We start from the raw sequence: 22,438 nt of genomic DNA on the forward strand, positions 1-22,438 counted from the left end.
ATTACTGCTTTTGGTGTTAAGTCCACCCATGAATATTATATTAGTATTGTCATTATTAACTAGGCTACAACCCTAGTTTGAAAAGAAGGATTCTATAAGCCCAAGGACTCCAAAAGGGATAAATAGCTCAGTGAGGGAAGGAAACAATAAAATAGATAAACTACAATAGAAATAACTAACGATTGACATGAAATATTTGAAGAACAGTGACAACATAGAAATGAATCTTTCACGTATAAACTATATAAACTTTGAAAAAAAAATTAGAGGAAGAAATATAAGATAACAGTTTGCCGGAATGTATACCCAGGCAAGAGAACTCTTCAACCTCTTCTGCCATTAGACTACTATAGGCCTACTGTATCTGCTGGTGTGGCCCAATGCTTAGTGTCCAAAATTAAAATTAATTATTCTAATGCAGTTTGAGTTTCATCTTATGTTTGTCAGTTTTTATCATTATCAAATGCTATATTCGCTATTATAGCAATACGTCAGTCTATATTTGAGTGACATTTGTTATATTGGCATCATCTGTGTTGAGCCGCTCTTCTAGAAGAGCATTCTAAAATCAAACCATTGTTCTCTAGTCTTGGGTAGTGCCATAACATCCGTACTATGGTCTTTTTCCATTGTCTTGGGTTAAATTTCTCTTGTTTGAGAGTATACTCCGGCACACTATTCTATTTGTTTTCTTATTTCCTTTCCTCACTGGGATATTTTCCCTGTTGGAGCCTTTGGGCTTATAGTATATTGCTTTTCCAACTAAGACTATAGCTTATAAGCTAGTAATAATAATACTTCAATAGCAGTCTATTCAGAAGTATACAGTGCACCTACACCAAAACGTTCAACCAGAATAAGTATGTGCATAATTTTTAGATCTTTAAACTAATTTAAACATGACAATAAGCAGCTGCTTTTAATGTAAAATTTTATGCATTCCCAATTCCATTTGGTGCTCAAGAAAATTACATAGAAACCTTTAACCAAACTTTAGTAACTAATTTCATTTCTAAACTCTCCATTCCCCATGGGGGTGAACGTGACAACAAATACCTGAGGAAAGTTACAGTTACATTGTTCAACTTCTTTGACTCATGAAAACTATTAGAAGTGTAAATGCATAACATCTCCCTTCATTCAAAAGAAAAATGAATATTTATAAACATAGTTAAACAAACATAGGCTAATACTAGTTTACATGCAGTCTAAAGCCAAACTATAAATCCTAGATTTCAAAATACTATCTACTTTCATTTTACAGTGATATTTCTATTATTCTCAAGTAAATCTTGCACATTTTGTACCATACAACTATATAAGTTATTGAAGATAATATTCCCAAAGGCATTAACTCACAAATTTGCTAAGATAACTTTATAACAAAAGATTAAAAAAAAAAATCGTGGTGGTTAAATATATCATAGTTACCCTTAAAGTTTTCTCTACATAAAAAGTTACGCCGTTTTCTTTTACTTAAGCCCGCTGATGCAGGGGTAACTTGTTTATGAATTTCACTCGTAAACTGTATATCAATCAAATATTAAATTAAATTCATGCGAATATCTTCTAAAATCCTATTATAATTCAATTAATCTATCGTAAGAATATTTTGATATCTATCCTAAGCAAGATAATTGAATATAAAGGCTATAAAGCACAGATTATGGTGGAGTGTTCTGATTGGGTAAAGCAATTCTTTAACCAGATGGCCATTTTGGGGGGGGGGGGGGGAAATATGTCCCAAAATCTGGGAATTTTTAGAGGATTTTGGGGACATTGGGTGTGGGAGTCCCCATGCTTCTGATAATTGCAAAACACTATCTAAATACTTAAGAATAATTCAGTCTTCAATAAGATTTGTAATGACCGAGAATGACTTAGTTACTTTTTTATTGTTTTCCTTTGATATGACATTCATGACAATTATAATTTGATTAATATATCTTTCAGAGCACAAACTGAAATCAGAATATGAGTTCATCATTCAAAAACTAAATTTTACTGTTTGCGGTTTCACAAATACCATAATTAAAAGTAAATACAGAATATACCATAATTACAGAAGATACAGGAATACATAGTACAGTATTTAGTAAGCTACAGGTTCCCTTTTTGTTGGAGACTACTTGGAGAGAATAATTCTGATTTAGGGAACTTTTAGGGACCGTCTAGGGAAGTCCCAGAGTGTGTAGACTGTAGAAGAAGATTCATTTTTTTTTGTCCCAGACACAGAGAGAGGAAGAAGGAATTGTCTTTTTACTTGTGATTGTGTGAACAATGAAGGCTGTAATTGTAAGAAGGGACATACTTTACAATGTTTTCTTGTTTCTATAACGTTCTCGATGATATTTTATTACTCAAAATACTGGAGATTCGAATATATTATATGTGTAGTAGGTTTCCATGTGTGATAGTAAACCATCGAATTTCTTTAAGGGTCTTTCATTGGCAAAGAAATTTTTTTATAAAAGACGTTCCCCAAAATGGCTGCCTTAGCGTGTGATGGTTATTAAATGAGATCGTTTCCAGATGTGGCTTTAACTTGTCAATTAACGATAAGATGGTGTATAATTGTAGCTGTGTAGTTCGAGTTCCAATTAGGCACACTGTAATCACCTTTAATTGTAGTTGTTACTGTAAATTGAATGGGGATTTTACCAATGCCTATAGCCGTAGGCCTAGATTTTAGATTCCAAATCAAATGTTCATAATACCTTTTTTCTATGGATGTTTTGTTCCCGTGATTGAAATAAGAGGGTCGTATCATTTTGATATCTGCTCAATGTTTTATCAAAAAAAAAAAAATGGCAGAACTCTTTTTAATCACATACTTTGATTTAATGTGGAAAGAAATTTGTTAAAAGATTCTTTTCACATTTTTAAATTTGTGTATGTGACGATGGTGATTAGATAGTGGGGAAATTGTGTAATTTGGTCAATTTATTGGCATTGAAAATGTTTCATTAGGAACCGAGAGTTTCAGGTGATGTGTGTTGGAGAGAGATTCGTTAGTTGACGAAAAATATAATTCAGTGAACAACTCGACATTCTTACAGAATTATTATTTTTTCTAATACCCAAAATGAATTATTTGTTATAACTCGGTATATACATAATGTATGATTATACAAATACCATTCATTTGAAAGCAAATACATACAATCTTTATAACAAAAATATCCAATTCTTTTGCTATAAGGAACATCCATTGTCTCGCTTCATTAGTTTAAAAGTCCTTGGCCAGCCAAGCTCACTAATTAGTCTCTCTCTCTCTCTCTCTCTCTCTCTCTCTCTCTCTCTCTCTCTCTCTCTCTCTCTCTCTCTCTCTCTCTCTCTCTCTCTCTCTCTCTCTAAATATTCGAATGTGTATTCCAAGATATGAGTCATGTGTAAGTTTAGATTAAGTCGGCCTCATGTCGTCATCTTAGCACATGCACCTAGACAGAAGTGTTTGATAGAATAAGAGGCTTAATTTTTATCTAAAGGGACTCTCTATACCACCAATACATTAAAATAAGTAAATTAAAGTAGGAAATGACCGTGATAAAAGCACAAGTATAAACATGGCTTTTTATTTAGAGTTTTAGAAGATAATCTTAGGAAAACCTTTATAGACTACTTATTTTGTATGCAACTCTGTTTTTTTCTCATATTCTATTAGTAGACGTATAATCACCTTATTAGTAATGGCTAATTAACCCTTACTGTAAAGGGGGGGGGGGGGGGGCTTGCCTGTTTTTTCGACCAAACAGACAAAACTGGTTTTCTGCATATTTGTTCTTCCTTTAAGCCCCTATTACACTTATCCGGTTTCCTACGGCGCCGTCGGTCATGACGCTAGCATATGTTCAAACCGGAGCGTGTGATAGCAAATTGGCCGTATGAAAGCTCACCCACGTCCGGCCGGATGAACTTTCGCCAGTACTAAAGTTGGCCGTTCGGCCGTCGTAGTCAGGACCGAGGACGTAGCGTGTAATTGCTCACCATATGGTATGACATCAGTCTGAGTGGCTGAAGGACGCTCATGTTGACTATTTGCTTCTCTCATGCAAGTGTCCTTTTTATCTGTTGAAGGTGATACCTGACTTAAGAGTTCCAAATATGTATCGTGATCCATTCGCATGTAGTTAAACCAGTCATCTTTTTCTAGTGGTAGTTCCTTCATTAAGTTAACATGAGAGTATTTTTGTCGTTTATGCAGCCATTGTTTGAACCAAATCTTCCTTTTCCTTGTTTTCACCTTCATGTAGCACGCTAGAGCAATAGGAACGAGAATGTCGTCGAGATAAGAAATGTCACTACTCCACCACAAACAGTGCCACCCTGACCCACTTGCCTCCTGCCGTTCAAATACGTGTAATAGCTCTAGCCGTAAGCCAGAATTTTCCAACGGCGCCGTAGGCCAGGTTGGCCGTAGGAAACCGGATACGTGTAATAGGGGCTTTAAGAGGACGGACCTACTCCTTGTCGGTGAATTCTCAAAAAAAAAAAAAAAAAAAAAAAAAAAAAAAAAAAAAAAAATTAGTTTTTAATATGAAAATGGGAAGCCTAAGCAAAGACTTAGTATCAATTACTAATAATTGATACTAAGTCTTTGTTTAGTATCAAGGTAAGAAATTGAATTTGTTTTGCATTAATGAATTTTATTACTAAATGATGATTAGCTTTATTTGCGACAATAGCACTGTTCTCTGGTCTTGGATAATGCCATAGCCTCTGTACCATGGTCTTCCACTTTCTTAGGTTAGAGTTCTCTTGCTTAAGGGTACACTTATGCTCACTATTTTATCTTATTCCTCTTCCCCTTGTTTTGTTAAAGTTTTTATAGTTTATTTAGGAAATATTTATTTTAATGATGTTACTGTTCTTAAAATACTTTTATTTTTTCCTTGTTTCCTTTTCTCACTGGGCTATTTTCCCTGTTGGAGCCCCCTGGGCTTATAGCATCCTGCTTTTCTAACTAGTGTTGTAGCTTATCAATCAATAATAATAATAATAATAATAATAATAATAATAATTGGCAATCCCCATTATTGCATGAAATGTCAGTGCTGTCTTTAATACTCTGTGGATTAGGCTGTTTGAACCGAGGTCTTGTCTTTAACTTTATAATAATTATCAGCGTATATATTTTTGACTTTAGTAGTGGTTATAAAGGATCAGTTCTATTTTTTTAACCATGTTAAAATGAATGTAGATACTATAAAAATCATTATTTTAATCTAACCAGGCGTAACAATTTTTAATTAATTGATTGTTCACATTTGACAATATGGCAAAAAAAAAAAAAAAAAAAAAAACGAATCTAAATGACTGTATTTAAGAATCGAATTCAAAAGTATGCTTTTTTTAAATCACGCTTGTGTTTCTAGGTGATATGGACAGTCTTGCACAAGTTGCTCAACTTGCTCGTTATTATTATTATTATTATTATTATTATTATTATTATTATTATTACATATGTAAATAATCACGGCTTTTCCTAAAGAAATGCAAAAATCTGTTTACTTAACGGTCTGTTTTTCTGGCCCTACAAAGTCAGTTATCGTAGACATATTTCAAGGTATTTTGTATAACACACTTCATGTTTATCATCAAATGCTTTCGTTTTGAAACCGGGCCATGATTTAGAATTAGTATGTATTTCCTCTTTATTTGCTTCGAGATATTTACCTTCAGTTTACTTATGTTGGTTGCAGAATAGTAAGAAGTTAGGACGAATTTCTTGTGTAATTCTGATATTTAAGAGACAATATTTTTGGGGAGAGCATTTATTGATACGACTTAATTCATATTAATATATCATCAATAATTTTCTGTCATTCACTAGTGAACAGGCTTACTCAGTTCACTAATTAATGATCTTTCTAATCGGGTGGTTGAATCGGTGGAACTTCAAAAGTTCAAACTTGCAGCAAATGTTTTTATGTTGAACAGGCTGACATAAGTCTTTTTTATAGTTTATATATAAAATATCTGTTTAGATGTTGTTACAGTTTTTAAAATATCTTATTTTGTTTGTTCATTATTCCCTTATTTTCTTTCCTCACTGGGTTATTTTTCCCTACTGGAACCTTTGGGCTTATATCATGTTGCTTTTCCAACTAGGGTTGTAGATTAGCTAGTAATAATAATAAAATAATAATGATAATCATAATAATAATAATAATAATAATAATAATAATAATAATAATAATCAATTACTGCAAGTGATTGGGTTCCTTGTCTGTTTTTCGACCAATCCGGGAAAAGTGGTTTTCAATATATTTGCTCTTCGTTAAGTGTTTTTTCTTTTTTCTTTTTAAATCTGAAATTAAGAAGCCTTATTTAGTTTAATGCAAAGATAAGCTAAATTTGTATTGAATGTATTACCTTTTAAATTAATAAATGATGAATAGTTCCTTGTAGAAATTTCCGAAGGCAATGTCATTTTGACGAAACAAAACTAGTTATTAGTGATCCAAAGGATTATATAAAGCGCCAATACTGTCTTTAATACTTCATGGACTAAGAAACCTGAATCGGAGGCGTGACTATAAACTTTTTGTGTGTGTACTACATTCCATCTGTAACTAGTTTAGATATTAGTTAATTTTGTGACTGTGGGAAATGGTAGTGTTATAAATAGTTTGATACTTGACATTAAGCTATTTTCCATGTAAGGAAATATATTACTTTAATTGATCTACAATAATCAGCAATGAAAGTATTTTGACTTTTTTTAAGGGTAGTTATGAAGGACGAGTGCTGCTATTGTTTTAATTCGAAGTCTTTGTTGAGATGTTATAACAGTGGAGAGGCCTTTACGTGGTGAAAGGGTTTGCATATCGCCATGATGAGCAAAGCTGTGAGCGATCAGACCAAATTCTCCCACAATCACCAATCCATAATTGGTCAGCGTGCTGAGGAAAAGACTGGTCAACTCCCAGACAGGAATTAACAAGTCTTAGGCCTTTGTCCTGCCGTGGACTAGAAACGGCTGTTGTTGTTGTTGTTGTTGTTGTTGTTGTAGTTATAATCCAACTAAGTACAAATTTAACAGTGCACAAATACTGAGGTACTTAATAAATTGAATTATCACAGTTCTCGCTTTGATAGGTGGTCGTTAAATGTTAAGGAGTTAGTTAATGAGATGGTTAATTTGATAGTCTTTTGTTGACTAGCAATGCAAGAGCCTGTGACTGAACCCGAGCCTGATGGTCTAGAAAATTCGAGAGAGAGAGAGAGAGAGAGAGAGAGAGAGAGAGAGAGAGAGAGAGAGAGAGAGAGAATGGTCTCTTCGAAAGCTAAACAATGCACATTTTCATGATTCTGTACTGGAATTAAATCCAAAAACAGTCCACAGTCTCTTCAAAATCCTTCCCCATACTCAACACTTAGAGAGAGAGAGAGAGAGAGAGAGAGAGAGAGAGAGAGAGAGAGAGAGAGAGAGAGAGAGAGAGAGAGAGAGAGAGAATTGAACGCTCTAAATGTCCTTTGTATTATAGTTTAGGAGTAACATTACCTAGGTATCTTGGATGCTGACCTGAATTTTAAACCCGTGTGTTTATTACCAATCCGTCTCCCATATATTCAGTATCAATGCCAAATTCTCTCCCATGCTTGTTAAATAGAGCCTTACTTACCAACCAAACATTTAAAATTTAATTCCACACTTTATGCAATTTATATTTCCATTTCATCCAATTCATCGGTAGTTTGTTGTATATATATAGTTTTTTAAACATGATGTTATTCATTCTTTTATGATGCAATTTGATACTTATCAAATAGTTATGGATCTCCCCAAAACTGAAGGAATATTTAAAACAACAACAATAACAACTACAACAACAACAATAATAATAATAATTAATTTCAATTTGTTGATTTAAAACCTTCATTCAAATTACACACACTAATCATTGTCATAATAAATCATGAGATGATCTAGTAAATAATTATATTAGGATAAGATCAATTGAGTCATATAATCTCGCATAGGGTTGAAAAATCAATTAATTTCAATTAGAAATGAGTTCTAATGAAATATACAATTGGTGTAATCTCCCAGGAGAAATATTCTGTGTTGATATAAGGTCGAGAGTGATGTCGACTCTATAGGTAAAGCTTGCAAGAAATCTACTGTAATATTTACTAACTTTACTTTAAGTGCTGCTTATCTGGTCCTGTAAAGCAGGGGAACCCTACTCTCTACAGGACCTCTATAGCCATTTATCGTATTTCTTTGAAGATCTCAAAATAAATCATTGTAGAGGTAAAAGGTTGAAAGAAATCTCCGATGGAGGCGAGAGCTTAAAAAAAAGAGGAAAATAATGAAAAGTTAGGATTAAAGAATGTCATGGTAGTTCGCCAACCATGTCAAATGTAAAGATGTAAACTTATGTTGTCTTGTGTAGGAGGTAACTAATGACAATGAACTTTCTAAACATTGTAATTTTCTGAGCTCGTGACCAAAGAGGAACATGAAACCTGGTTGCTGTTGTAGTAATAAATCAGTTATGAGTAATTGAAGAAAAAACCTGAAAGTGATTTTCATTTGGGAAATAAGTTTCCTAGAGCATTTGTTTTCCAGTTTACATTTCTAATAACCATTTACTTACGAATGCTATAACAAAGTCTCTCTCTCTCTCTCTCTCTCTCTCTCTCTCTCTCTCTCTCTCTCTCTCTCTCTCTCTCTCTTTTAATACTATAAATGTTATTTTATATGGATCTCTCAATACTGCAAATATTATTTTATATGGAATGACTGAATACAAAGATGGATAAAATTACTAGAATATTGACTCATTTTCTTTTTCAGAAGTTGGACACACTAGTCAAGAAGATAGAAGAAGATAATCTTTCGGGCCCTTATCACAAATGTCCTTCTGAAGACCACAAGACTCTAGGGAGATAATCATAATCCTCATGCAGGTGCCATATCCCAAGGAAGTTAGCAATCATGGCTCTCCATTCCTCTCTCTCTCCGACTCTCAGCAGCAACCAAGCTGTAGATATACACTGCAGTAATTATAGGTAAGTGGTCAACTAAACAAGATTTTTTTTAGTGTGAGAACATTAAAAGTCGAACATTCCTACTTGTTAGGCTGTTGGAGGATCATTCAAATCTTTGAATAACTTTTTTTACACTAAACTTCATCATGTTTTGGTTAAATTCTTTCTGCCAGTCCCAAATGTACATCCTGTGTCCTGTGTTTATAGACCAAATTGTTGTTGTTATTATGATGATGATGATGATGATTATTATTATTATTATTATTATTATTATTATTATTATTATTATTATTATAATTATTATTTTCTAAGCTACAACCGTAGTTGGAAAAGCAAGATGCTACAATAGCAAGGGCTCCACAGGAAAAAAATAGTCCAGTGAGGAAAGGAAATAAGAAAATAAATAAACGATATAAGAAGTAATGACCACTTAAAATAAAATATTTTAAAACAATTAACATCATTAAAACATGTTTTATTCCTGCATTCTGTGCTCTTTCTACTAGTGGGATACATTCATTTGCTTGTAGTATAAAAAATTCTATTCCAACTTCATCCTGGCTCAAGTCTCGTCTCACATTTTCACACACATCTTAATAGGTACTTCCCAAAATATCAACACGGCCACGTTTTTACGTTTATTAACTTTATCTAAACTTTTTTCCCTGTTCTCAGTTTATAAAATTGCCCTCTCAATAAGTAACTAACTCCCACAACTTGTACAAGGCCACTTTCTATCTTGTCTTCATTGTACTTTTTAAACAATACAACTTAAATGTTCTTCCTTTTAACATACTGTTCCTCCTTCCTTCCTTCCTTTCTTTCTTTCTTTCTTCCTTTCTTTCTCCTTCCTTTCTTTCTCCTTCCTTTCTTTCTTTCTTCCCTCCTTCCTTCCGTCTCCATGATTTTGATCATTCCTGTTTGCAAAACTTGACCAAAGCACTTTTCTATCTTGGGCCTTCGAAATCACTAAGTGTGTCAGTCCCCCTAAACCATTATAGATCTAATGTCACTTTTATTAAGCCTTCCTTTAACCTTTGCACAGATCCCCTTCTATTTGTATACTTATAGTGTCCATATCTCTATTTGTTAATTGTTCCGTGACTGAAATACAAACCACGCTATTTACATGGGGTAATTACTTCGGTGTAGCTGAACGACGAGCCATAAAAGTTTTAACGAGGGTTTCCTACCCCACCGCTAGTTAGCGGGGGTAGGGAGGGGTAGCTAGCGGACCCCCCCCCCCCCCCCCCCTCACACACACACCGGTGTAAGGCCCACTTTACTTTTGGCTCGGAGAGACGTCAGATGTGTCTAAGCTCTCCTCGTTTTTGACTGCCATAATTTTGTTTGCTTTCTCTTTTCAGTGTGTGTGTGAAGTTGGCCTCTATTACTCATCATGCGTACGTGCCCTGGACATTCTGGCCGCCCTTGTGGTACCTTTATGTCGGCCTTGGACACGGATCCTCACTCCTTATGCCCTCAGTGTAGGGGCCAACGGTGTGATAGGTCTAATGTATGTATTGAGTGTAGGAAGTGGTCTACCTCCCAGTGGGAGAGTTTTGCCCGGCGGCGCAAGAAAAAGGCTAAAAGGGATCTTTCTCCTTCGGAGGTTTCTCGGAGGAGAGAAAATCCCAAGACTTCTTCTTCCGTAGCCCTTTCCTCCTCCGAAGCTCCCACTCGAGCGGCCTCTCCTGAGAGGCTGGCGAGTGGTAGCGTAGACCGCAGGGCTGTTAACCGATCCCGGGGTGAGGGAGAGGTAGTTGCCCAATTTGTGTCTTATAATGATCTTTTGCAGCTTTGGGCTTCCTTGGGGCTACAGGGTTCACCCTCTGAGGAAGCTCTGTTTGACATGATCAAACTGGGTGCGGCCGTCAAACAATCGCCAACTTCAGCGGAGATAGATCCTCTGTCTATAGTTGACGTTGTGGTGACGGAAACATCCCGTGGGTCTAGCCAAACGCCCGTACCTGTGGCTGAGGTAGCTGAAGGCTTAGACTCCCCCTCCGAACATCCTTTGAGGGAGGAGCTAAGTCCCACGGTCTCTCCTACCGGTGTTTCTCCCTCTCGGGGGAGTTCACTAACAGAGACTCCTCTTCGGATGCCCATCGATGGTCAGCTTGCTGATCCCATGGCCCCTCGTGGGCGTATAAGTAAGAAGGCTCATCCTCCCCTTCACCGTAGAGGCCTTCCTTCCCCTTATAAGGGGGTAAGAGGCGCCTCTTCGGCTCGTCGTCACCACAGTCCTCTGCAGAGGAGACGACTCGCCATTCACCTGTCCTGCCAGCTACCAAACTAGACCTCTCCAGGGATCGTTCGCGATCCCCTTCGGGACATTGTGACCTGCCGCCCAGACCATCTACTTCCAGAGTTCCTGATGCGCGTGACGCGCCACCTGATACTGCCACTGCGCAGTATCCAGGCCTGAAGGGGCTTGAGAGCAAAACTGCGCCTCTTGCCCTCAAGCGCCAGGCACCGCCTCAGCGCTCGCTTGCCGATGTTGCTGATGTTCCTGACTTAGCGCCTCGGCGCTCACCCTCAGGCGTTCACGCCTCCGTTCCTGTTACATGCCAGGGTCCACCTGCGCGCCCACGCCCTTCGGCGCCTCGGCGCCCTCCAGTAGTTCTTGAGGTAGCGCGTCAGCGCTCACCTGTGTATACGTGCCCAGTTCCTGATATGGTGCTCCGACGCTCACCTGCGCATACGCCCACCGGTGCCCCAGAGGCCACCTGCACCACCGCGCCCATCAGCAGTTCCTGAGGTAGCGCGCCAGTGCTAACCTGCGCATACGCGCCTAGTTCCTGATACGGCGCTCTTACGCTCACCTGTGCATACGCGTCCACCGGTGCCCCAGCGGGCACCTGCGCTCATGCGCCCTCCAGCGCCTCGGCGCCCGCCAGTTACTGCTTTGTCGCACACGGTCCAAGAGGCACCTAAGCTGGCGCACAGGCGCCCAGAGGTTCCTATGGACTCGTCGTGTTCGTCGGGGGAGACGCGCGACACTCGCCCACGCGCGGTTTTAGCTCCAGCGCCCACTCGCTCACCAACGCGGCCTCACGTTGCTACATCCCAGCGTGTCGCCAAGGAGGCTTCCAAGTTAGCGCACGGGCGCTCACGGCCGCCTCTGGGCTCTCCTTCTAGACCGCGCGAGCTTGCATCTGATACAACCGTGCACGACGCTCCAGTAACGTGCCCTGTTCCCGCTACACGCACCGTTCATGTATTCAAGGCGACTAAGTTTGCCCTTCAGCGAACACCAGAGCATTATAATCCAACGGCGCGCTCTGTGAGGCCTCCGCAACAACGAACTCTGGTGCGCGCCCACGATCGCCGGCGCGACCAATGCGCCCACAGGCGAGTATGTCGGTCTTATCCCACCAGCGCCAACCGCCGCGCCAACGCTCCATCTAGTTCGCTCGCGACCATGCTCCAGCGCCAATGCACCCTCGGCCGGTTCTTCCGGACACGCGCTCAGGTGCCCCCGTTATCTCGCGCCCTTCGGGGCCGCACCAGGTCACTGCGCGCCCGCGCGTTCGGCCGCCTCCTGCTCCAGCTCCTGCTCGTCATACGCCCTCGCCATTGCCTACGCGCTCTAGCGACCACGTTCCCCCTCCAGCTGCTGCGCGCTCACGCGCCAGTGCTTTCGCCAGCGCGCCATCGCTCCTGAATCCCCGCCTACGTGCCCTTGCGCCCCCCCCCTCCCCCCCCCCCCCGCCCACGCGAGTTCCCAGTATCCCATCAACCATTCACACGTGACCCTGACCAGGGCCTGGCTTACGAGCCCCAGCGCGACCATCGCCAGGCGGACTCCTCGTCGGCGCGTTCCCCTCCCCGCAAGCGCAGACCAGCGCGCTCGCCGGAGGAGGGGCGCTTCCCGGACAGGTCTAGGGAATCTTCTCTTTCAGCCCTGCAGGCGAACCCTCGTTTGTCGACTCCTCCTATGGATCCCTCGATCCTCTTCCCTCCAGAGGGGGGGTCTGACAGCGTGACTGTCAGACAGCAGCCCTGGTTTGGCACCCTAGTCAGAGCCCTTGTGAAGGCTATTAAGCCCGCCCTCTCTGATTCGGGACATGAACCAGCGTCAGCTTCCTCCCCCCTGAAGAGGAAGAGAGGAGTCTCTCCCGTGGATCCTCCTCCGAGGCCTATTCTGTCTCCGCGCAGATCCTTGTGCAAGGCTCCTTCTCCCCCTCAGACTTTCTCGCCCTCACCTGGGGAGGAGGATTACCCCTCCTCAGGAGAGTCGGATGAGCCGGAACACTCCCCCATCTCACCAATGGCACCGCCTCTCCCCGAGAGGTCTTCTCGTCCAGAGGTGGAGAAGAGCCTGCCCCCTTCGCTACTCGAGTCCTGTATCCCGCCCAGGAGGGAGCCTAAGGACTCTAAGATGATTCCCAAATCGTCAGCGAGGATCAGGCAGGAACTGTCTAGAGCCGCCGAGGATGTCCACATGTCCCCTCAGGGAGAGCCAATGGGGACAGGAGACTTCGCTGCAAGTCCTTCGGGAGGAAAGCACCAGGAGTCAGAACATGCATTCTGGCAAGTCCTGACCCTCATGAGGAACCTTAATGGGATACCAGACCCTGAGGTCCCACCTCGTGAAGGGAAGGACACGGTCCTGGACCTCGTCTACGGCACCCAGAAATCCTCTAGGGCCAGTGCAGCTTTGCCCTGGTCTCAAGGGATGAAGAGTGCCAGAGACAAGGTCGGGGGCCAGCTCTCTGAGCTTGCCTCCTCCAGCAGATTGAGTGCCGGTAATAAGCTCCTCCCTACTCCTCGGGTCCATCAGAGGAGGTACTTCGAGATCCTCGAGGAGTCTTGTCTGAGTCTTCCCTTACACCACTCCGTGGAAGAACTCACAGGGGGAGTCCCTCTTGAGAGACTCTCCAACCGGCACGTGTCCTTCTCAGCCACTGAGATCCTGAGCCAGGAGAAGGTCACCAAGTGCGCCATGCAGGCGACTTTGTGGCTCGACATCTGGCTGGGGTCTCTGGGCATCCTGGTGCGGTCTGAGGACCTCTCCAAAGAAAGCACCAGGAAAGCGGTGGAAACCTTTCTTCTCTCGGGCACATGGACCATTAAGTTTCTGGCCCACCAAGTCTCAAGCTTGTGGGCTAATACGATCCTCAAGTGTCGGGACGCTGTGGCCGAGAGGTTCCATCATAAGGTACCCAGTGCAGAGGCTAGCAGGCTCAGACACTCTTCCGTTCTCGGTAAGAGCCTGTTTGAGCCTAAGGACGTGGAGCTCACTGCTGAGAGGTGGAGGAAATCCAACCAGAATTCTTTCATCCACAGGGCCCTGTCATCGAGGCCCTACAAACCTCCAGCAGTCCAGCAGCCCCGTCCTGCTAAGGACACAAAGAAGATGACCACCGCAGCGAAGCCCAAGGTGTCTAAGCCCTTTCTTGCCAAGATCAGAAGGGGCAAGAAGTCCTCCATGGGAAGCAAGAACCCTAGAGGTACCAGCCGAGGCCGGAAATGCTAGGGTTGGCAATCCCCCTGCATGTCCACTAGTGGGGGATGCCTACAGAGTTGCGCGACAAGGTGGCAGCAACCTGGACCGTTTCTGTGATCTCTCTAGGTTATCGCGTCCCGTTCACAGACTCTCTACCTCCCCTGACAGCGAATCCAGTGTCGTTGAGCTCTTTTGCCATGGGATCGGCAAAGGGGCAGGACCTCCGGGCTGAAGTCCATACCATGTTGGAGAAGGATGCTCTCCAGGAGATTGTAGACGGGTCCCCAGGCTTCTACAGTCGACTCTTTCTTGTGAGAAAGGCGTCTGGAGGCTGGAGACCAGTCATCGACCTCTTGACCCTGAACGGGTTTGTCAAGCTGACTCCGTTCAGAATGGAGACGGCAGACACGGTCAGATTTGCAGTGAGACCACGAGACTTCATGTGCACACTGGACCTGAAGGATGCGTACTTCCAGATCCCAATCCATCCGTCTTCAAGGAAGTGCCTGCGATTTTGCTTAGACAACAAGATCTACCAGTTCAAGGTGCTGTGTTTCGGTCTCTCCACAGCTCCTCAGGTGTTCACCAGAGTATTCACCATCATCTCTTCGTGGGCCCACAGGATCGGCATCCGTCTCCTTCTGTATCTGGACGACTGGCTGATCCTGGTGGACTCGGAGGCAACCCTTCTTCGCCACCGAGACAGACTCCTCGAAGTTTGCCAGGATCTGGGGATCGTGGTAAATTTTGAGAAGTCCTCCCTGCAGCCCTCTAAGAAACTGGTATATCTAGGTATGGTCATAGACACCAATCTCCACAAAGCCTTCCCATCCGACGAAAGGATAGCAAGGCTGAGGAAGGTTGCGAGACCATTCCTCAATCGAGAAGAACTCCCAGCCCAATCGTGGCTTTGTCCCCTCGGCCACCTCTCCTCCCTGACCCGTCTCGTTCCCAACAGTCGCCTCAGAATGAGATTCCTCCAGTGGCGACTCAAGTCTCGGTGGAGTCAAGGACATGACTCCCCGGATACCTTGATCCCGATGGGACCTGCGGAACGGGCGGACCTCAGTTGGTGGGTGGCAGACGAGAATCTATGAAAGGGAGTGGATCTTCTCGTCCCTTCCCCGGATCTGATGCTGTTTTCGGACGCATCAAACAAAGGGTGGGGGGCGCACGTTCTGAGCCACAGGACCTCAGGTCTGTGGTCAGAATCAGGAAAGTACCTTCATATAAACCTGCTAGAAATGAAGGCCGTGTTCCTGGCACTTCAGATGTTCCACCAAGTCCTGGCGGGCTACTCTGTGGTGGTGATGAGCGACAACACCACAGTCGTGGCTTATATCAACAAGCAGGGAGGTACCTTTTCGGAACAGCTATCCCATCTTGCAGTAGAGATCCTGAGATGGTCCGAAGTCCACTCGATTTCACTAGCGGCTCGCTTCATTCCAGGCAAAAGGAATGTGCTTGCCGACAGTCTGAGCAGAGCGACGCAGATAGTGAGTACCGAGTGGTCTTTGGATCCTCAGATAGCCATCAAAGTCCTGACTTTGTGGGGTTCCCTGACGGTGGATCTGTTCGCTACGGTGCTGAACACCAAGCTCCCGCTGTACTGCTCCTCAGTCCCGGACCCCAAGGCTCTCTGGCTGGATGCCTTCCAACAACTGTGGGAAAACGTCGATGTGTACGCCATTCCCCCGTTCTGTCTGATGAGGAGGGTACTCAACAAGACCAGAATATTGGTCAATCTCTCGATGACCTTGATAGCTCCGCTATGGCATCATGCAGAGTGGTTCCCGGACCTTCTGCAGCTCCTCACGGAGATCCCGAGGGAGCTCCCTCCACGTCGCTAGCTACTCAAACAACCACACTCCAACATCTTCCACAAAGCTGTAGCTTCGCTTTGACTTCATGCCTGGAGACTATCCAGCATCTCCTCACAGAGAGAGGATTTTCGCAGCAAGTTGCGAACAGGATGTCTGGCCACCTGCGCAAGTCATCCGCAGGAGTCTACCAGGCGAAGTGGCGAGTTTTCTGTGGTTGGTGCCGTGGAAGGGGTATCTCTCCCCTCGATGCCACTTTACCAGCACAAGCGGAGTTCCTCGTTTATCTGCGGGAAGAAATGCGCCTTTCAGTCTCAGCAGTGAAAGGCTATCGCTCAGCCTTAAGTCTTGCCTTCAGGCTCAAAGGAATGGACATTTCCTCCTCGCTGGAACTGTCTCTCCTCATACAGAGTTACGAACTTACCTGCCCTTAGTCGGAAGTGAGACCTCCTCCTTGGAACGTGGTTCGAGTTCTCAGGTCTCTTAAGAGACCTCCCTACGAACCATTACGCCAGGCATCTGATCGCCACCTCACCTGGAAGACGGTGTTCCTGCTAGCTGTAGCCTCGGCCAAGAGAGTCAGTGAACTTCATGGTCTCTCCTACAAAGTCGCCCATTCAAGGGGATGGGGGGGGGGGGTGAGAGGTAACGTTCAGCTTCGTCCCTGAGTTTGTTGCCAAGACCCAGAACCCGGGAGTGCCGGACCCAAGGTTCGACTCCTTCCAGGTTTCGAGTCTCCGTTCTGTAACAGATGACCCAGACCATCTCCTACTTTGCCCAGTCAGGAGTCTGAGGTTGTACCTTAAAAGAACAGCTGCAGTCCGCCCCCAGGTGCGAGCCTTGTTTGTGAGCACCGGGGAGCCGAAGAGGAGGGTCACCAGGAATACCATCTCAGCCTGGATTCGCAAGGTAATTCATCTGGCCTTGAATCCTGACCCTCCTCCGTCACGTCGCCCTGGGGCACATGACGTCGGGCGTGGCTACGTCCCTGGCCTTCAAGAAGAACTTTTCGGTGACGCAGGTCCTGCAAGCAGGGGTGTGGAAGCGTCAGACCACCTTCACGGCCCACTACCTGCAAGACGTGACACACAGGAGGCTCAATACGTTCTCTATCGGCCCTGTGGTGGCTGCATAACAGCTGGTATAACCTCAGGCTCCTTATTGGACAAGTAGCAGAAGGTTGAGGGCATTGTTACCCGGGTTTAGTCTCTGTGAATGAAAAGATCTGCCTGGCCCTTATTCTTTTCTTCATCCTCTCCTCCCTTGGAGAAAGCAGCATCCTGGGTTCTTTGCAGAGCTGACCTCGAACCTCTGCAGGTAAGCCATGCTTCCTTGTGCTCCTACTATTAGGATTTAATACTGTCATGTCCCCATACCCTGACGAGGTGGTATTGGGAGAGTCCTAGCCTAGATTTCCATCTGAAGAACTCCAGGTCAACTTCCTAGGACGAGTCACTTCTCACCTTCACATACAGCTTACGTAGGCCGCAGCAGTTTCACGACTGCCAGCGAGGAGCAGGGACCCCCTTACCCTTTGAGTTCGTACAAACTCAGGTTCGGGGTCCCCGGGCAAGCCAAAGCCAGTATGGCAGGGTACTTACCACCCTTCCTAAGGGTTAAGTCACCCATTATAAATAGCGTGGTTTGTATTTCAGTTACGGAACAAATGACAAATTCGTAGATAATTTGTATTTTTCCTAACTATACAGACCTTAGCTATTTACAGTTATGTGCCCGCCAGCCCTGTCCCCCAAGATAAGTCCTACCTCTAAGTAAAGTGAGCCTTTCACCGGTGTGTGTGTGTGTGTGGGGGGGGGGGTAGCTAGCTACCCCTCCCTAGGAAACCCTCGTTAAAACTTTTATGGCTCGTTGTTCAGCTACGCCGAAGTAATTACCCCATGTAAATAGCTAAGGTTTGTATAGTTAGGAGAAATACAAATCTACGAATTTGTCATTTTGATTCTGATACAAGATCCAATTTCCTTGATGTCATCCAAGTCCAGTTTGACTGTACCCTGTCTTCCTTGTACCACCCATTAAATTATCTTTTTTTCTGCTTATCTAAAATATTTAGAGTACAGTAACAATATTAGAATAAATATATATACTATAAAAGCTTTTAACAAAACAATAGGAAGAGAAATTTGATAGAATAGTGTTCCTGAGTGGACCCTTTGTATCCTGGTCTTTCGTGGTAAAATGATAAGTCCAGTTACTCGTGTTGCCTCTCTCCGAACATGAAATCCTATCGCTCGGCCTAGGTGGAGTTTATAGTTCCATGACATTTGAAAACTTCAGGGTAAAAAAATGTCAGAAAATCTCCAAGGTCTGGTGCCACTCCGCTCCGAACTGCTTTATGTACTGTTCTCTGACTCTCCCCCGCTGGGAATCTGTCTTACTGGAATCTGCATTCTGGGCCGCTGAATATAAATACTCAAAAAGCAGAGTGAGTGGATATTTAACTGTCAAACAGTCAGTTTAAAGAGTTTTTCAGGATCAATAGTAAACAAAGTCGCAAATTATCCTATAGCCATAAAACGAATTACCATTAAACAAATACCCATAGTTCCAACCACCACCAAAGTAAACAAAAGACAATGTACTTTTCAGTACAAACAGAAATATATGAAAAGCATAAAGATATTTCTTTACAAAAAAAAGAACATGAAATCAAACATCATACAAACATATTATAGACATAAGAGACTTAACTTAACAGAACATGTCTACATAAATGGTCTATACTTATAGCTTGGAAAAACTTTATCATAATAATTCCCCAAAAAAGGAAATATTTATAAAGATTAAATTAAACCGAATAGAAAGACTTTAACAACCAAGAGAGCAGGCAGGCTTTAAAAATGGATATTCAACAACTGAGCGTATTCATGTAATTAACAAGCTAATAGAAAAATCGGCAGAGTATGATAAACAACTATGTATGGCATGAATAGATTGTGAGAAAACTTTCGATTATGTCAAACTGCACCAGTAATGAAAGCCTTTCAAAGACAAGGAATAGATAAATCTCATGTTAGAACACTTCAAGATATCTGTGCAGGAAGTACAACAATCCTAAAACTACATACAAATTGAGAAAGGAGTTAGACAGAGAGACCTAGTCCTTCCTAAATTATTCACAGCGGGCCAAGAAGAAGATTTAAGAATTTTGATTGGGAAGGCGTAGGGATTAACATTGATGGATAATACCTCAACAACTACAGATTTACAGATGACATAGTTCTATTAAGTGAATCAGTGGAGGAATTGCAAACGATGATAAAAGAATTAAATAGAGGAAGCATAAGTTTAGGTCTGAAAAAGAATATGTATAAAACTAAGATAATTGTCAATGATAATTCAGGGACAAAAACTAATTAGAGCAAACATTAAAAGTTTCCACAGCAGATGCTATCATAATTAAAAGAGGAATTAGAATAGGGTTGAAGGCTTTTGAAAAAAAAATGTGATTTTATACACGAACACAAACACTCACACACACACACACACACACACATATATATATATATATATACAGTATATATATATATATACATATACATATATATATATATATATACATATATATATATATATATATATATCTATATATATCTATATATATATATACATATATATATATATATATATGTATATATATATATATATATATATAGATATATAGATATATATATATATATAATATATATATATATATATATATAATATATATATATATATATATATAATGTGTATATATATATATATATATATTTATATAATGTGTGTATATATATATATATATATTCTTGGAACAATTCCGTGCCATGACGGTGCCATAATGTGATGGTGTTGTGATGGTGATAAACCGTTTACTGTGAACACATCTATTTATTCACATGTAAGAAATTTTGCCGGAACAGTGACAAGACGATTTGAGATGGTGACATGATGAAATGTGAATACATAAGACGGTTGACGGGATGGTGACGGGATGTAATGTGACAGCGACGTGATGAATAGTGTGAATACATAGGCTGGTCACCGTTACATGATGAGATGGTGAGGTGATGAATAGTGTGAATACACAGCACGGTTGACGGAACGGTGATGTGACGTGATGAGATGGTGAAGTGATGAATAGTGTGAATACATAGCACGGTTGACGGAATGGTGATGTGACGTGATGAGATGGTGACGTGATGAATGGTGCAAATACATAGCATGGTTAATGGAACGGTAATGTGACGTGATGAGATGGTGACATGATGAATGGTGTGGAATACATAGCAGGGTTGACGGAACGGTGATGTGACGTGATGAGAAGGTGACGTCCTGAATAGTGTGAATACATAGCACGGTTGACGGAACAGTGATGTGACGTGATGAGATGGTGACATGATGAATAGTGTGAATACATAGCACGGTTGACAGAACGGTGATGTGACTTGATGAGATGGTGACGTGATGAATGGTGTGAATACATAGCACGGTTGACGGAACGGTGATGTGACGTGATGAGAAGGTGACGTCCTGAATAGTGTGAATACATAGCAAGGTTGACGGAATGGTGATGTGACGTGATGAGATGGTGACGTGATGAATAGTGTGAATACATAGCACTATTGACGGAACGGTGACGTGACGTGAGTAGACAGTGACAATATGAATAGTGTGAATATATAGCAAGGATGACGGAACGTTGACGTGACGTGACGTAATGTGGCGTGATAAATAATGTGAATACATAACACCGTTGACGGAACGGTGACTTGATGTGATGAGGCAGTGACGTGATGAATAGTGTGAATATATAGCACAGTGGATGGAATGGTGACAAGACGTGACGAGATGGTGACGTGTTGAATATTGCGAATACATAGCACGGTTGACAGTACGGTGACGTGATGGGATGAGACGGTGACGTGATCAATAGTGTGAATACATAGCACGGTTGACGGTACGGTGTCGTGACGGGATGAGACCGTGACATGAATAATAGTGTGAATGCTTATCAAGGTTGACGGTACGGTGACGTGACGGGATGAGACTGTGACGGGAATAATAGAGTGAATACATATCACGGTTGTCGGTACGGTGACATGACAGGATAAGACGGTGACGTGAATAATAGTGTGAATACATAGCACGGTTGACAGAACGGTGACGTGACGAGACCGTGATGTGATGAATAGTGTGAGTACATAGCACGGTTGAGTGAATGGAGACGGGATGTGTTGTGACAGTGACGTGATGAATAGTGTGAATACATAACACAGTTGACGGAACGGTGACGTGACGGGGTGAGATGATGGCGTGATGGATAGTGTGAATACATAGAACGGTCGACGGAATGGTGACGTGACGTGATGAGAAGGTGACATGATGAATAGTGTGAATATATAGCACGGTTGACGGAACGGTGACAGGATGTGTTGCGTCGGTGACGTGATGAATAGTGTGAATACATAGCACGGTTGATGGAACACTGATGTGACCTGATGAGATGATGACATAATGAATTGTGTAAATACATAGCACGGTGGACAGAACGGTATCGTGACGTGATGATATGGTGATGTGATGGATAGTGTAAATACATAGCATGGTTGACGAGACAGTGACGTGACGTGATGTGATGCGACGTGATGAATAGTGTGAATACATAGCCCGGTGGACGGAACGGTGACGTGACGGGATGAGAAGGTGATGTGATGAATAGTGTGAATACATAGCACGGTTAACGGAACGGTAATGTGACGTAATGAATAGTTTGAATACATAGTATGGTTGACGGAACGGTGTCGTGACGTGACATAATGTAACGTAATGAGAGGGTGACATGATGAATAGTGTGAATATATAGCACGATTGATGGGATGGTGATGTGACATGATGAGACAGTGACGTGATAAATAGTGTGAATACATAGCACGATTGAAGGAACAGTGATGTGACATGATGAGACACTGTCGTGATGAATAGTGTGAATATATAGCACGGTTGACAGAACAGTGACGTGACGTAATGTGACGTGATGAATGATTTGAATACATAGCACGGTTGATGGAACGGTGACCTGACGTGACCTAATGTGACATGATGAATAGTGTGAGCATGGTTGACGGAATGGTGACGTGACGTGATGAGACGGTGGCGTCGTGAT

At 42.6% G+C, this 22,438-nt stretch overlaps 2 protein-coding genes across 2 annotated transcripts; one reads left to right on the forward strand and one right to left on the reverse strand.

The window, feature by feature from the left end:
- The first annotated feature begins 11,869 nt into the window (after window positions 1-11,869).
- On the forward strand, window positions 11,870-14,349 carry LOC137635275 (serine/arginine repetitive matrix protein 1-like). Its single transcript, XM_068367736.1, has 4 exons — window positions 11,870-12,637; window positions 12,767-13,528; window positions 14,025-14,210; window positions 14,293-14,349. Exons 1-4 carry the CDS (start codon window positions 11,870-11,872, stop codon window positions 14,347-14,349), a joined length of 1,773 nt encoding a protein of 590 aa, XP_068223837.1.
- Window positions 14,350-21,201: 6,852 nt separating this feature from the next.
- LOC137635277 (dynein heavy chain-like) lies at window positions 21,202-22,116 on the reverse strand. The gene has a single exon (XM_068367737.1). It carries the CDS (start codon window positions 22,114-22,116, stop codon window positions 21,202-21,204), a length of 915 nt encoding a protein of 304 aa, XP_068223838.1.
- Between the last annotated feature and the right edge of the window lie 322 nt (window positions 22,117-22,438).

Source organism: Palaemon carinicauda, unplaced genomic scaffold, assembly GCF_036898095.1.
Source record: "Palaemon carinicauda isolate YSFRI2023 unplaced genomic scaffold, ASM3689809v2 scaffold11, whole genome shotgun sequence".
NCBI lineage: Eukaryota > Metazoa > Arthropoda > Malacostraca > Decapoda > Palaemonidae > Palaemon > Palaemon carinicauda.

Bases quoted from the DNA above. Each gene is read 5' to 3' on its own strand.
- LOC137635275 (XM_068367736.1), top strand. From the start codon at position 11,870: ATGCGCCCTCCAGCGCCTCGGCGCCCGCCAGTTACTGCTTTGTCGCAC. The intron at 13,529-14,024 runs GCATTCTGGCAA...ACCTCTCCAAAG, and splicing joins AGCACCAGGAGTCAGAACAT to AAAGCACCAGGAAAGCGGTG. The intron at 14,211-14,292 runs GTAAGAGCCTGT...TTTCATCCACAG, and splicing joins CAGACACTCTTCCGTTCTCG to GGCCCTGTCATCGAGGCCCT.
- LOC137635277 (XM_068367737.1), bottom strand. From the start codon at position 22,116: ATGTCACCCTCTCATTACGTTACATTATGTCACGTCACGACACCGTTC.